This window comes from Chironomus tepperi, unplaced genomic scaffold (assembly GCF_022539635.2).
Source record: "Chironomus tepperi strain 1889 unplaced genomic scaffold, CSIRO-AGI_Ctep_v1 contig_217, whole genome shotgun sequence".
Taxonomy (NCBI): domain Eukaryota; kingdom Metazoa; phylum Arthropoda; class Insecta; order Diptera; family Chironomidae; genus Chironomus; species Chironomus tepperi.
This window is the reverse complement of record NW_027226339.1, coordinates 2,740,886-2,757,033: the sequence shown is the minus strand read 5'-3', so window position 1 is coordinate 2,757,033 and position 16,148 is coordinate 2,740,886. Positions and strand designations below refer to the sequence as shown.

The following is a 16,148-nucleotide window of genomic DNA, read 5'->3' as shown; positions in this document are numbered from 1 at the left end:
TGAAGTTTGAGTTACTGAATGGTTTTAACGAAAAACTAAAAAAAAAGTGAAACTTGTAGAATTTCAATTTGTTAATTCAATTTTTAAAATCTGAAATGAAAATAAAGTTTGAACAACTGAACAATTTCTGAATCAAAAGCAATAGGATTTTAAAAATAAATTGTTTCTAATCTGAACTGAACTGAAATGTGGTTACTAATTCGAAAGCTAAAATTCTTCCTAAAAAGTACAATCTTTTAGCTGAAATAAAATAAAGGAACGAATAAATTTAACAATTCCTAAAAAATTGGAGCTATTTTTACGACATAAACATTTGTACTTTGGATACATTTAGCTTGACACCCCCAACTGAATTACATTTAAAAACTCAACGTATTTTAAAAAAAATTGAATACATAGACTGAACTGAAAAGAAAATGAAGTATGACTTACTGAACGACATTACCATAAAATTCAAAATCTCAACGGTTTTTGAAACCAAAAACATGATTTAAATAAATTCATTTCGTTGCCATTTCCATGCCACTCAATTCACCTTATTTTCTACATGATGAACATAACTCAATATGCAAGGCAATACACAAATAATAAATAATTATAAATAGATCGTTAGCTAAAAATGAGCATTGCAAGAGAGTATTGTCGCCTTTGCGCAATATCCAGTCAAAATGAGTTCACTAAATCGTCTGAAAAGGAAAGAAAGAAAATTTTTGCTGTAACAACAAGTATGTTGAGAATGTTATTAATGTTGTGTGTGAATCAATGAGTGTTATTATGTATATATATTAAGGAAAAACATACACCGAGCAATTTTTACTGGTTTTTCTTTAATGGCTTTCATTTCATCCAAAATACACAAAAATTGTTTTTTTCTTCCCGTGATAATCAAAAAACAAAGAGAGATGTTACTGTTAAGCATATTTAAACTTGTTTCTGTTTTTCTTTAATTGAAGTTTGTTTTTCTTTTTTTTTATTTTTTGTTACTCATTATGTAATCAGCCTGATCTCTTTTATTTTATTATTTTTATTTCTCTCAAAAAATTTGTTATTCGTATTTTTTTGAGCCATCGATTTACATCCATTGTTATATGATTTTTTTAATGATATTTCCATCATTATATCTTTTTTTTGTTTAAGGGAAGGAAAAATACTCGCGAAAAAGGAACACAATACAATAATTTTTTTGCGACAAAGAATTATATTCAAATAGATATCTGCAAATTTATGTCCAATATCAATCCAATTCCATTACTTCCAATTAAAAACATTTTTTTTTTGTTCAATATACGATTTTATTAATTTAATTAATATAAGAAGAGAGTTTGTGAAAAATAGGGACTATATGCTGCATTGAAATGTCTTTGCATGTGTGTTTGTGGATGTGTCTGTTCTAACTAAACTAAACTTTCCAATTTTCTCATGTCATTCAATATCACCGAAAAAAGACATTTCGAAAAAGTACGATGGCATACACATATTATTTAATAATATATGAAAAGGATGCTTTTTACATTCAATTGATATTCATAACACTTTGGTACGGTACTGGTACTTCCATTTCATATATATCATTATTATTCAATATTGAAGTTTGTTTTTAGTTTTATTGAAAAATGCAGAAAATGTCAATTTGAAGAAAGGAAAATGCTTGTTTTTAAAGGAAGTCTTAATGCTTCAGTTTTCGAGAGATTAATTGAGATTTAATGTCGAGTTGGACATCGACTCTTTTGGAAAATGCTCGACTATGGGGATCAAATGTCACAGCTGTAATTAGACAGATTTATTTAAATCTTAGGATTAATTTTTTAATCCGTCGGATTTAATTTTTTGGAATCTTAGTTTGTAATTCCAGGACACAAATTAATGAATCCTTTAGAATCTCATGCTTAAAACTAGCTCATCAACCTCAATATCGACCACAAAACAGTGGAAATTTCCTCAACAAGAGTCAATAAATCCAATTCAACAATTTATTCCTGTATGTGTATTTTTCATAGGATATTTCTGAGGGAAGGAATTAGAAATTTGCAAGAAATAATGTAATCGTCTATTATTTTTTTTTTATTTTTAAACATGTAATAAATTCATGTTTCACACTCACATTTCCATCACTGCTTTATCAGTTTTATTTCATATTTTTCATAATATTTTTTTTTCAATCTGGCAAAAAGGAAATATTGATGATGATTTTAAAAAGAGGATACATCCTGTTTATCTAATTATGAAAAAATAAAATCCCATTGGTATTTTTTTTTAGAGGAATTGAGAATTTTATTTTCCACTTTCAATTTATTCCTTGTGTGTTTCCGCTTAAGTTATGCAAAAGCGAATACAGCAAAACAGACATATTTTCTGTATTTAAAAAAAAATTAAATATATTTAATAACAGCGAGCCATTATGAGCCTTGTATATAGAAAAAGGAAAATTATCTTATCCATCATCATTTTCTCACATAATTTGAGACGTTCCATAATATCAATTTTGCGTCAAATTGGCAAAATCTATTATAAGTTTTAAAATCTTATGCGTTTTATGTTTTTTTTTGTTTTTTTGAAAAAGAGTAATAATTCTTCCATATGATGTTAATTCTTATTTTTTGGATTTTTTTTTGAAGCATAATTCATGCTGCTTGAAAAAATATTAATTTTCTTTTGTTTCTGCGAATGCTGCTGTTTTTCTTTTTTTTAGTAATCCGCAAAGTTCTTAATTTTACTTTTTTTTTGTTCTGTTCTTTCGGCAGAGATGGCGATGTTCTTATTATATTTTTTTTTTTTTTCATTTTATGTATTAGATATAATAACAAAATTTTATTAACAATTTAAGCGGATAAGAGAAGAAAAACAAAAAAGGTAGAGGAGAGGCTAAGATAAGAAAATTATGAAATATTTAATGATGAAAAAATAACGGTTAAAAATATTTCAAAAAAATAACCGTCAAAATATTTTCAAAAATTAACGGATAAAATTTTTTTACACATCAATTTTGAAAAAATAACGGTCATTTCTTTGCAGTCACTAGGTTTTGAGAAACTGATAAAAATGATCAACATACATACAAAAGCGAAAGAAAAAAAGGACCAACGATGATTAACTAAATAAATAGAGCTTCATTCGGGCACATTTATGTATTTAATATATTGGTTGTGTAATGTAAATTTTTTTATTTTTCAAATGACAAAAATCCAAAAGCAAATAAAATGTTCAACAGAAAATAAATGACTATCAATCGATTGGATGTTAAAAAAAATTAATAAATTTGATAAAGTTGCAGTTTTCATTTTTCATTTTTTTTATAGCGAAAAACTTCTTCTCTTCTAAGTTTTTCTCAAGTTTTGGTGGAGCTTAAATTAAGCTAAGCTTTTTTTTTTTATTCTTTGTTTTAAAAAAAAGTGCATTTCGAAGACTGATTTTCCAAATATCCTGATAAAAGCGCATGGAAAATATAATAAATTAAAACAAAAAAAGAGAAATGAATGAAATGTAAAAAATAATAAGGAATACATGTTTTAATTTTACAAAAAACTGCGCGTATCTTTTCATTTTTTTTTTTCTTCTTTCTTCATCTTTATATAAAAAGTTTTCTTTCAGAGTTGACTCAATTAAAGGAAAAAAATATAAATTATATATAACTGCATTAAACGATTTCTTTTTCTTTCTTCTTCTTCTCTGCGACGCAAAAAAAATTATCTTATTTAAATTTGTTTTAGTTGATAGTTGTTTTTATCATCTCGAATTTTTGACAATTTAGTTTGGTTAGTTATCATCTCCCACTGCTGGCTCATCTCCATCACCTTGCGTGTCTGATGTCCATAATGTGAGGTTATCTCTCAAAAGCTGCATAATAAGAGTTGAATCTTTATATGAGTCCTCATTGAGTGTGTCCAATTCAGCGATGGCATCATCGAAAGCCTAAAGAAGATATTCAAAATTATTAATTATCTTGTTTTTTCATATTTCCAAAAATGAATTAAGCAATTTCTAATAATACGAGAGATATTTACGAATAAAAAAAATTACTTAGACGTTGGTCACATGTGACCTACAAAAGCGCATTTTTCTATTATGGAATTTGATTTCTTAAAAGCTCAATAAAAGCGGTCGAAAAATGTTTTTGAAAAATTAACCGTCAAAATATTTTTGAAAATTTAACGGTCAAATTATTTTTGAAAATTTAACCGTCAAAATATTTTTGAAAATTTATGGATCAAAATTTATTTCAAATTTCAACCGTCAAAACATTTTTGAAAATTTAACAGTCTAAAAATTATTTTGTTGATAATTTAACGGTCAAAAAAATTTTGAAATTTATGCAAAATTTTGCGGATTTAAAAGAACTCCAAGAAAAGTGCGCTTTTATGTAAAATAATTAAAGGTGAGAAAAAATGAAAATTTTCACATTCCATTAGTTTCACTTAAAATAATGCTGCTAATCTAATTTGCTTCGTTGCTGCTGTCGCTTTTTGTCAATACATATTTTCTAATTCTCAATATATATATAACATCAGTCTTAATTATACAAAAATCTTCATTAATCATTAGGCATAAAAATAACACATGTGATAAAACCACATCACGCCACACACCATCAAACCAAAATACTGCAAAATACATCCAGGATACAAAATATTTGTGTATAGTACAAGTACAAATAACACATCAACTTATATCTTGCCGTTGTTATTAAATATTTATAAATTAAGTAATGAAAATTTCGGTCTTTTATCTTCATCTTCTCTGTGTTTTTTGTTAGTATCTCCAGTTACAACATTTATCGATTTTAACACGAATAAAAAAATTAAGGAAAATCAAAAATAAAATTAAAATTGACCCAAATAGTCATAGCTGCATTGTCCACTTAGTATGCATATAGACAATGCGATATATTAGTAATAAAAAAAACAGGAATGACTAATCTATGATAAATACATTTGCACGAGTTTTTTTGTTGTTAGTTTCAGACAATCACTGTTTTTTTTTTCGGACAAGTCAGGCAAGTGACATGCGTCACAGGGATATATAAAAAAAAAATTTAATTAAAAAAAATCTCTCTTTGACTTTCGAATTAATTGATTTGGTCTTGGATGTTACCGCGTGTCTTTCTCCTTAAACATAATTAAGTTTTATTTTTTTGACTTCATTCAAGCTCTAAAGGAATTAAGCTTTAGAACAAACAAAGTTATTTCCTTTGATGTGCATACTTTATCGTTGACTTTATCAGACATAAAGCTCCTCTCTTCATTGAAGGTTCAATAAACTTTATCAAACATTAACTAAGTACATCAGGCAGAGATGGAATATTAAAGAGTCATTAATGGAAATATGTCAAAAAGGACCTTCTAGGGAATTGAAAATATATAGAAAAGTACGTGAATACATGTGGACATGTCCTTTAGAGACATTAATATGGAAATAAATATTAATTACGCAGCACACACAAAAATGCTTATAGGGGGTAGTTCAGCTATTACGGAAAGCTATACGAGACATGACAAATCATTCACATCCCTTAACATTTCGTAATTTACGAGCAACTCCCATGCGAAACAAGAATGTGAAGTCAAAAAACAAAAAAAAAAAATTACATTAAGGACAGTTATGGCTCTTGACGTAACCATGATCATATCAAGTATCATAATCATTCACAAGACCATTTCAATTGATTCAAAAGACAGAATCAAATACTTTTTTTTTTTGACTCGTACCTGTTTTGCTAAGTGACATGCCCTCGCTAATATATATTTTAAATTTAAGTTCGCAATTTGAGATTAATACGTAAAATTTTGGTCCAATAAAAATAAAAGTAATGAAAAAAAGATAAATTAATGAAAAATAAAGTTTAAAGTCGCGGACAGGAGTTTAATTTACCAGGAGAATTGATAATTTCATAGTAAAATACTGAGAAATTGAGCGCAAGACCTAAACGAATTGGATGCGTTGGCTGCATTTTGGTTTTGGCGATATCGAAAGCTTCTTGGTAAGCCTTTTGAGAATCATCGACAACGGCTATAATTAAATTAATAAGAAACAGAATTTTTTTTAATTTTTTTTTTAAACATCATAAATATGCCGTGAAGCTGTATACATAAAAAAGTTATGTCTTAAATGTCGGATAAAGGTAAATAAACTAAGGGGAAAGAGTAAACACACGTTTTGTGATTAGAAAAATCAAATGTATGAAAAAGGAGAGCAACGGAGAGTCAGTTAATGACTCTTTTTGTTCCAAAAAAAAAAATATATTGCCATGAAATGATTCCGTCATTACAAAAAATATACATTCATCAACGAAGCAACGACGACGAGCAGCCACAGTATTTGTTTATAAGAAATAGAAATTAAAATAAATAGAAATCCACCACCAAATCATCATCTTCTTCATGCTCCATATTATTATGAATCAGAATAATCCAAAAATGATGAAGTTTATATCCAAAGTAGTTCTAAGTAAGTGATTTTTGTGAATGCTAATTTTTGTGTCTACCTGCTTAGCTAATTGACATGCTCTGTCGGGTGAGTTTAGAATCTCGTAATAGAAAACTGAAAAGTTTAACGCCAAACCCAATCGAATAGGATGTGTAGGCTGCATGTCGTTCTTTGCAATATCGAAGGCGTCCTGATAGGCTTTCTGGGAATCTTCAACAACAGCTATAAAAATGAACAAAAATGTTATGGTGATAAAAAAAAATTATGTATGATTAAATTAAATTAGATGGATGAGACTTTTTCCTTTTCTTGTGTCCAATGCCTGTCAATGTGCTCATAAAGGTATCGGGTTTCACTAACACGTTCAAAGGATTCCTTTAATTATATAGAATTAATGAATATTTCCAGGTTGTCATTACTTGACGTAATTACATGTAGTTATCAAATTCCTGCTCTTATAAGGAACTAATCAGCTCCTGTGAATTTTACAGTAACTCAAGTTTACTGTAAAATCTTTGTTGGTGTTAGTGAATTTTTTGAAAAATAACCGTTATTTTTTCCAATATGAGCACATAAGTAAGCATTGAATGTGTCAAAAAAAGTGATATTAGACATAGCAAAAACTCCACATTGATTATGAGATGAAAGAAAGTAAAATTAAAAAGAGTAAGAACACACAAAAAAAGGGAACAAACAACTCGGGTATTAAATTCGTATCCAAAAAAGATGTATAAATCTTCGGATAAGAATGATAAATGTAAATATGGACAAAAATATATATTCATCAACAACGAAGCAGCAGCAGCAGCAGTTTTCTCTCGATCATTCACGATTCTTATTCTATTTTTTTTTTTTTGCTATCCATCATCATCAATGTACCTGCTTTGCTAAACTACAAGCTTTGTCGGGTGAATTTAATATTTCATAATAGAAGACGGAAAAGTTCAAAGCCAAGCCTAATCTGATTGGATGTGTTGGTTGCATTTTGCCTTTACTAATCTCAAAGGCATCTTGGTATGCTGCTTGTGAATCGTCTACTACGGCTGTTTATAAAATTCATATAAAAGATGAAAAAGTTGTTTATGCAAAAAAAAAAGGAAATCAAAATGTTTAAAGTTTTGGATATAAAATGATGACAAAGGAATCCAGATCCAATGAATTTTACCAAAAAACTAAATAAAACATATAACAAAAGGAAGAATATAACCACTTTGGGGACACTTTTTTTGTTTTTGTCATGGGAGAATAGATAAATTTATATATATATCATGTAAATTATGTCGTCGACGATACTTACAGTTGCGTGTTTCGCCGGTTGCAACTTCAGCCAAATATCTGTAATAATCGCCCTTCATTTTCAAGTAGAAGACTTTGCTTTCTGGATTACTGGCTTTGGGGATTAAAAATTTGTCCAAAAGTCCCTAAAAAAGCGTAAATGACAAACGAAAAAAGAAGAAAAAAGGAAGAGACATGAAAAATGAATGTTTTCGTGACATTAAATACAGAACAAAAAAAAAGGTAAATATACACAAAAAAAAGGCTGCCTTATTGCCTACATACCAGCACTTCATAACAAATTTCCCTAAGCTCTTTTTCGACACGCTCTCTGTATTCTCGGGCCAACTGTTGCTTTCGAGCTGAGGATTCCGTTTTTTGTTCAATTGATGAAATTACACGCCATGATGATCTTCGAGCACCGACTACATTTTTGTAAGCAACTGACAGTAAATTTCTTTCCTCATTCGAGAGTTCTACGCCCGTTTCTGTGACAGATTTCATGGCTTGTGCCATATCATCGTATCTAGACACATTTGAGTTAAATATGATTAGATAGTTAATTAACTAATTAATTGAGATTATTTTACCTTTCTGACTGTTCGGCGAGTTTTGCCTTTTGAACGAGTTCTTCTTTATCGACGGTTGACATATTTGCTTCTGTGTGTTCCTTAAAAATTAAATAAAAATGAGAATAATTAGCTTTTTTGATTGATTTTTCATGTCCAGTCGTTCATAAATGACATGCTTTTATCAAAAAAATATTCAATAAACAACCCCTAAAATTTACGGGTCAATAATTACTTTTTAAAGGGGAAACTGGGATGAGTTTGACTATAATTATGTGTTTATTTAATTTAAAGGGAAGATTATGTATTTATTTAAACTCCTTGCTGGCTAAAACTCAATATCCTGAATGACCCGGGGACTAATCAAAGTCGCTAATTTTGAAACCCTAGAAATAGACACAATAAAGAATGAAACATTAATTTCATAGTAATTGTCATCGGAGATCATATAATTCAATTATTAATATGACGTTCAACTACACCGGAAGAATCAAGTTGAAAAACTTTTTTTTTTATATTCATTCTCTCCTTTTCTAACAGGAAACAGAAAAAAAATCAATTTTGTTTTGTGTTTCTTTTATATTCAAAAATACATTAATGCATTAAACGAGACTAGCTATATACATAGTAATTAATTGAATTCAAAAAGTGTGTACAACATTGAAAAAATTTGTGTACGACAATCGTCACCTGCGTTTTATTAGGAATTGATATACCAGTGAAAATTTAATTATTATGCAAGTATATAAAGGCACACTTGCAACAACAACACTTGATCATATTGTGTCATAAAATCATCAAGTTTTTTAAAACAAACAGAAAAAGGAATAAAATAGAAAGAATAGCCTCGATTTTTTTACATGTTTACAGATGGTTTTTTTATGTCGGTTAAATCGAAATGACCCTGAAGTCAGCTAGCTATTCAATGTGCAAATGGCAATGCTAAAAAACGCAATTGAATTGCTTTTCATGGTAAAAATGTGATCGAGTGCGATAGAACAAAGGGAAATATTGAATAATATTAAAAAAAAGGATTTATTTAAGCTCTTCCATAATACACATTTCCAATTGTCTTCGACATTCATCCTTGATAATTATATCGTGTTACTCAAAAGTTGTTGTAACTGTGTATCATCAAAAAAGTTTTGCGTTATGAAAAATTAATTAAAAACTTTTAATGAGAATATAGAGTGAATGTGCGAATCAACATGAAAAAAAAAAAAAATGAACAGGGACTGGGTAGAGAAAAAAAAGCACGAGGAAGAGATGAAAAGCACAAAGGCTATAGAAACATTAAATTGAATTGCTTCAACGCTATGAAGGATAATAAATTTAGTGCATTTAAATAAAGGAGAAAATAATGGATTTTGTAACGTTTTGTCTGGTTTTTCAATCGATTGAAGGTTTCCATAAATTTTTAGGGAATTTCAGTTTCCGTTAAATTTTCAAAAACACGTTATTTTCGTTAAAATTTTGAATTTTGTACTTCGTTAAGTTTTCAAATATTTTTGACCGTTAAATTTTGTAAAAATTCATTTCGTTAAGTTTTTGGAATTTATGTTTTCAAATTTAAATTTTTGACCGTTAAAATCTTCAAAAATTCGTCGTTCAATTTTTTTTGATTGAAATTTAGTGTCTAACATTTAAAATTTTTGTACTTTTAGCCGTTATTTTGAATTTAGTGTCTAATATTAAAATTGAATTCCACAGAGTAAAGAAGTAAAGAAAATGCGTTTCCAGCAGTCACGAATGACAGCATTTTCATCAATACCAGTTTCCCTTTTTAAATAACCCACATCCATCATTCAAAAACGTGTATAAAAGTGGAAAAGATAAAGTAAAGAATAATGAAATCATTCAATTGCTGTGTCTTAGAGATGGTATTGACATATTTTATTTGCTTGAACAATAAAATCTCTCATATTTCCTAGAAATAAGGTTCAATTTCGTTTCATAACAATAAAAATATAAGTCGTTTCATAATAAAAAGTTTAAAACTGTCAAAAAGTAGAAAAAATATTTAATTTTTAGGTTCCGCAATAATCCCTGCCTAGCATGTTTTTCCTCAGATTACAAATACATCAAGAATTTCTTTCTTACTCTTAATTTAGAGCGAACGTTTTTTCCAATAAAAAAAAAATCTCATCTTACGCAGTACAATGTATATATAGAAGAAAATCTATATAATGCATACATACAGCGGCACTTGCTGTGAACATATGTACAAAATACATAAAAAAAATGAAACTTCTTCTTCCCGATCTATTAAAAGACGAAAAAATAATCTTAGTTACGAGAGAAAAGAAGGAATTTTCCTACAAAATTTTCAGCATTATTTCATATTTTTATCTTTGTTCGTCGGCGAAAAGAAAAATTATCGGAAGAGATTATTAATTTTTTTATGAAGCACATGAGAGCGAGAGGAAGCTGAAAAAAGCTGTTTTTGATGTAAAATTATTTAATGAAATGTAAAATTTCCATATGAAAAAATTGACCTCAAAACAATTCTGGTTAATGTCCAAAAATTGACAAACGTGCGCGAAATTAAAGAGAATTGGAACCAGAAAAGTTGATGATAATAACAAGGGTATGTACAGACTACACTCTCTCACTCCCCAAAGCACCGAAATAAAAAAGGGTATCTCATTTCTGTTTCTATCCACCCAACTTTGCACTAATGGCAACACCACAATTGTGAGCAGAAAAATTACCGACATGAGAAAAACTTCCCATAAAGAAGAAAGGAAAAAAGAAGAAAAATAAAAAAAAAAAAAAATCGATATTTGGCTCAAATATTTCAAATGGAATATAAAAAAAAGTGCTTTTTGTCCGTTTTTTGTCTGCATTTTTACTACACAATCTCACATTCAATTATATATACTCTTCCAACATTTCTGCAGTATCGCGCACATACACAAATGCACATAGAGGAGAAGAAAAAAAAACTTATAGAATAGCCGTCGAACTGAAGGCTCCAAAAAAAAAGTTACCTGATATTTAGACACGTTTTCTGTTATCCAATTCTTATTTTTTATAGCAAATATTAATAAATTAATTCACAGCTATTTGAAAAATCTTCTCAATTATCACTTTTATAAGTAAGTTATGTATATTAACTAGTGGAAATTGTAATTACAGCAAAATAAAAGTTATGAATTAAACACAACACATTTCTGTTCCTCTTGGTTCCTCTTAAATTTTAATTGTATACAAAAAAAGAGAACAAAATTGAGACGTAAAATAAAGAAATGTCTCGGTATATAAAGGATGATGAGGAGATGACGGAAAAATCAATTATTTTTTTTCTTTTTTTATCTCTTTAAAATAAAAGTTGAGACTAAAATCGATTTTTTTTTTAAATTAACCACAGACAAATTTTACTAATTCACTAATTAACGCGCGCGATTATTACTAGAAAAGTTATTATTAAATTCCTTTGGTATATATTGTATATCTAAGACGTGACAAAAAAAATATTTTTTTTCTTTCTTCCTCTAATTCTAATTCTTTACTTTTCTTTCCAACTTTAAAGAAAAAGTTTCCAGAATGTCTCTTTCATAAACCAGCAAGAGTCCAACTAGAACTTATCGAATCAACAGTGAAAATGATACTGAAGCCGACAATTTTCCAACCATGCTCAATTTTTTTTTCACTCTCTCTCTTTTTTATAGCTCAAAACACGACACTATGGCACATATCATAAGAATATTCATGACATACAGTGAAAACTGCAGAGATGTAGGAACAAGCAAAATATCATGATTGTATGCGTACGCGCAATTTAAAAGAAAAGAAACGAAGTGAAAAACACGAGGACTCACATTTGAGAAAATGCGGCATAAGTTACGAAATATATTAAAGTACAAATTCGATTTTGATAGAATAAAGTATGAACATGCTTTTGTGAAAGGCGCATTTATGTATTAGGTGTGCCCAGACAATTTTCCATTAACTAATACACACGAATGTGACATAAACACCCACTACAAGAGATTCTCTCTCTCATTTCTCGGCACACGTTTCTTCTTTCCTCTCACAAAAAATCATTTTTCATTCCCTTCCTATGATTTATCTATATATTTTAAAATTTTTGAGCTCTCATATGAAGGCACAAAGCTTATCTACTACATTCACAAGTCATATCTGTTCTATGAAAAACAATAAAATGACAGAGAAAAATTGCAATACAAATGAACATCCAAAAAAAATGGGGGAGCATATGTAGGTATGTAAATATAAGCTCGATATTGTGTATTAATATAGCACAAAATTTAAGCATATTTTATGAGCTTTTAAATGCTTCACTTGAACAAAGATTTTTTCATGGTCAATTAACAAAGGGAAATGAAAGCTTTATTCCTCATATTTTTGATTTTATGGTGAAAATGCTTGCCTAGGTGTAAAGAACTTTATAATCTTTATGTACACACAGCACAAGAGAGGAGAGAATGAAAAATCAGTGTTGATGTCTTGTGATCAAAAAAAAAAGTCACACACAATTATAAAAAGTGCTTATTTACGCATTTATGGATTTTTTATACAGTATAAATAAATGCATTATGCTAATGAACTACAACAACAATAACACACATTCTAGATTTGTTCTAAAAAGGTTGTTTCTTTTTTGTTTTATGGCGCTGCGTGTATTCGTACGTCCTTCAGAATTGCCTCAATAATAATTATTATACAGAACTGCTCTGCAATTTAAAACATGCTGTGATTCATTTTTTATCGCAAGTTTATACATTCACTTGGCTTTTCTTTGGCTGAATTAAAAGAAATGAAAATTATATCTCTTATTTTTTTCCAATTTCGTGTGTATGGTTAACGCGTCGCTCTATATAAAAATAATCTCTTACGTAACAATGTGATACGCGAGTACGAAAAAAAAAATATTAAAAAAGTATTTCCACACACAATATGAAATTTTTGTTCTTTTAAAGTTTTCTTTTTTTCTCTTCCGAATTCAAAAAGGGTCGTTCACTTATGATATCTATTGAGAAATTTCATTTAAAAGTGCTTAGACATGCTTACACACTTAATGATCAAAGTATATTTAAATGAGTAACTGCCAAAAAATATTCAAAATTAGTCTGAGAATCAATTTGAATTTTTGAAAACCGTTAAATTTTTAAATATTTTTAATAAGTTAAAAAGATTGACATCATTTGCAAACAATCCAAGACTTATGGAAATGATTAAGTATTCACACACGGTTGACTTACACTAAACATTTTTGTTTCGCACAATTCCAAGGCAAATAGCCAAAGAAATATTGAAATAAATTTCAAAATCTATCAGATTGGCACCTGAATTTTTGTATATTATGGATATCCACAAAGATGTCAATCATGCGATTGTCAGTTGTTGAAATTCATCCTCCCCCAAATATAAAATGTATAATATATTTTTAAAAGCATGATCGAAAGACAAAATCCAATAAACAAAAGTGACGTCAATAATAGTCCAGGATAATTAAACTCCTCCGTCGTCTGTTTCAAAAAGCAAGCAATTGAAAGAACATGCAAAACTCTATGAAATCGCGTGTTTAAGGCTGTTTAAAATAAAGTGTGTACTTTTTGTGTATATCCAATAGAACATAAAGAAAGTCTTTTTTTTTTGTGTAACGACTAGTGTGGCAATGGATGAAAGTTTTATGCGCTTTATGAGTAAATGGAAATGAAGAGAAACGACATTGAATTTATCTGTAGTAACAACAGGTATTTGGTTACAATAAAATACAATTCCGACTTAACTCCTACGTCAGTTGGAATTCATTGTTGAGAAAACAATTTTAACGACATCCGTTTTTTGTATGGAATCAGTTAAAAAGCTTTCAAGATACTCAAAAATAATCCCCAGCTCGTTATTTTTGCAGAAATTTATGCTGATAACAGATATTGAGCAGCATATAGCCATAATTTCATCATTATACGTAAATGTTAGTCTAATTTGAGGGGAATTTCAATGATTCATATTCAATTGAGTCTCTAAATTAATAATCTATCCAGGCACTTTAATATTTATTGAAAAATATGCGCTGTAGCGTGTTGGGGATGATAAAATTAACTTTTTTGTGTGAGCACTTGTAATAAATAATTCGAGTTAAATTAGCAAAATTAGGATTAATGAACTATACAGCCATTTCCATTTGTAGTCACTTTACAGAATGAAAAATCTAAATTAGAATGAGCATATTCCGTTGCACAAAGAATATAGATTCCATAATAATAATGAATGAAGCTAGCTAGCTAACTGGCTAAGAATGTGACATGAAAGAAACGTAATAATGATGCAGTAAAGTAAGCAAATGCATGACAAAAGAGTGTCTAGTAAAAAAAATACAACTTTAAAGCTAATCATTCTTTTAAAGGCGCGCGAGCAATACAAGCTGTCCAAACAAATATGATAATTCATAAAAAGAAGCACGTATTGGATTGACAATTTGGTGTTTAAAAACGTTATGAGGTACGACTTTACTGTAATTAATAATTATTTATGGGTATTTGTGAAGGAGAATTATTGAATATACACGAATGATTCATTATCATTAATATATATATATATATACAGTAGCAGTTTTTAAAATAAAAAATCATATATGTATGTTCATAATTTGAAAGCCCTGAATTTCTCGGGTATGAGATTACGTCATCGTCACGTACATTTTTTTTTTTGTGAAAAGGAATTTAAACTTAAAAAATTTTCCTTTCCCTAGTCCGAGACTTTGAACTTGAAAGCGTGGATATGCACTCATTATATACGCTACATTTTATATACTAAACAGTTGTTTATCGGAATGAATTAAGACACAAATTTTCAAAATTATACATACTAATCTTATCGCTTAGTTACTTCCAAGACATAAACTCGAGAAAAATTGAGATTTTAATTTTTTTTTTTATCGAATATACACGCACGTCACAAATCAAATATAAGCGAAATCAAATATCTTTTGGCTCGTGTGTGGAGTGAATAGTAATAATTATTTAAATAAAAAAAATAGTGAGATCATCTATTCGAAAGAAAGTATTGAGTCTCAGTAGTGATGATTAATTCATGAACAAAAAAAAACTTTACCGGCAAAAAGAATTAGTGAAATTTCATCAAAAATGACTTCCTTAATTCGCGAGTTTTTGATACAATCAAGACGTAATATTCTTGTTTATCACTAATAGTCACTAAAATCACAATCAATTCAATTATTTCACATTAAAATAAGAGCACTTTTGAACAGATTGGGGCCTCAAGTTAGAAAAATAGTGAAAAACGGGAGTGGCCATTTGCAAGTCAGGGCAGATTCATCAATTATGTATTTATATCTATTATTTATGAATGATTCTATGACTCCTTATTAATTATATTATACTATTATTCAATTTTTCAATCATGTACATGTGACGACATTTTTTTCAGATCAGCTCAAATTTTATGACGTCATTTCCTTACAATTCCCAATCTTCAGAATGCGCAATTTTTCATTTTCATTTTTCTTTGACAAATCTCAATTTTCCACTTTTACCAACTACTTTACCACAATATTTAACACTTTATTAACTTAATTTACTTACTTTTAGATTTTGAAAAGGCGTATAAATCTTCTAAATGGCACAGAAAAATCAGAGCACGAAAAAACTTCTTTGCGTAGTGGACTGTCACTTTTTCTCGTCTTTTTCTATCCCTTTGAATTCTAAAAAGCCGTTAAGAGATAGCACACTATTAAATTTGAATATAACTGATTACTGAGATTTATCAGGTGATTTATTAAATTAAACAAACTTTACTAGCATGATAATATTCAGATAATTGCAAAACATTCCATATAAAGGCTGCATTTATGTAAAAGTTTCATGCATATTTTTGGCGTAGGAATTGCCCTTGTCT

General features: G+C 28.7%; 1 protein-coding gene across 7 annotated transcripts; it reads right to left on the bottom strand.

The window, feature by feature from the left end:
- Positions 1 to 810: 810 nt before the first annotated feature.
- On the bottom strand, positions 811 to 15,963 carry 14-3-3zeta (tyrosine 3-monooxygenase/tryptophan 5-monooxygenase activation protein zeta). 7 transcript variants are annotated; one of them, XM_070640151.1, is made up of 8 exons: positions 15,836 to 15,963; positions 8,500 to 8,650; positions 8,286 to 8,365; positions 7,981 to 8,221; positions 7,718 to 7,841; positions 5,866 to 6,003; positions 5,703 to 5,728; positions 811 to 3,909 (listed from the first exon to the last, which is right to left on the bottom strand). In XM_070640151.1, exons 3-8 carry the CDS (start codon positions 8,345 to 8,347, stop codon positions 3,754 to 3,756), a joined length of 747 nt encoding a protein of 248 aa, XP_070496252.1. In that variant the 5' UTR covers positions 8,348 to 8,365; positions 8,500 to 8,650; positions 15,836 to 15,963; the 3' UTR covers positions 811 to 3,753. The 7 variants fall into 7 exon arrangements, with proteins under 7 accessions (XP_070496252.1, XP_070496247.1, XP_070496251.1 ...); XM_070640146.1 differs by lacking the exons at positions 5,703 to 5,728; positions 5,866 to 6,003 and adding an exon at positions 7,300 to 7,463; XM_070640150.1 differs by lacking the exons at positions 5,703 to 5,728; positions 5,866 to 6,003 and adding an exon at positions 6,479 to 6,642.
- Positions 15,964 to 16,148: the final 185 nt, after the last annotated feature.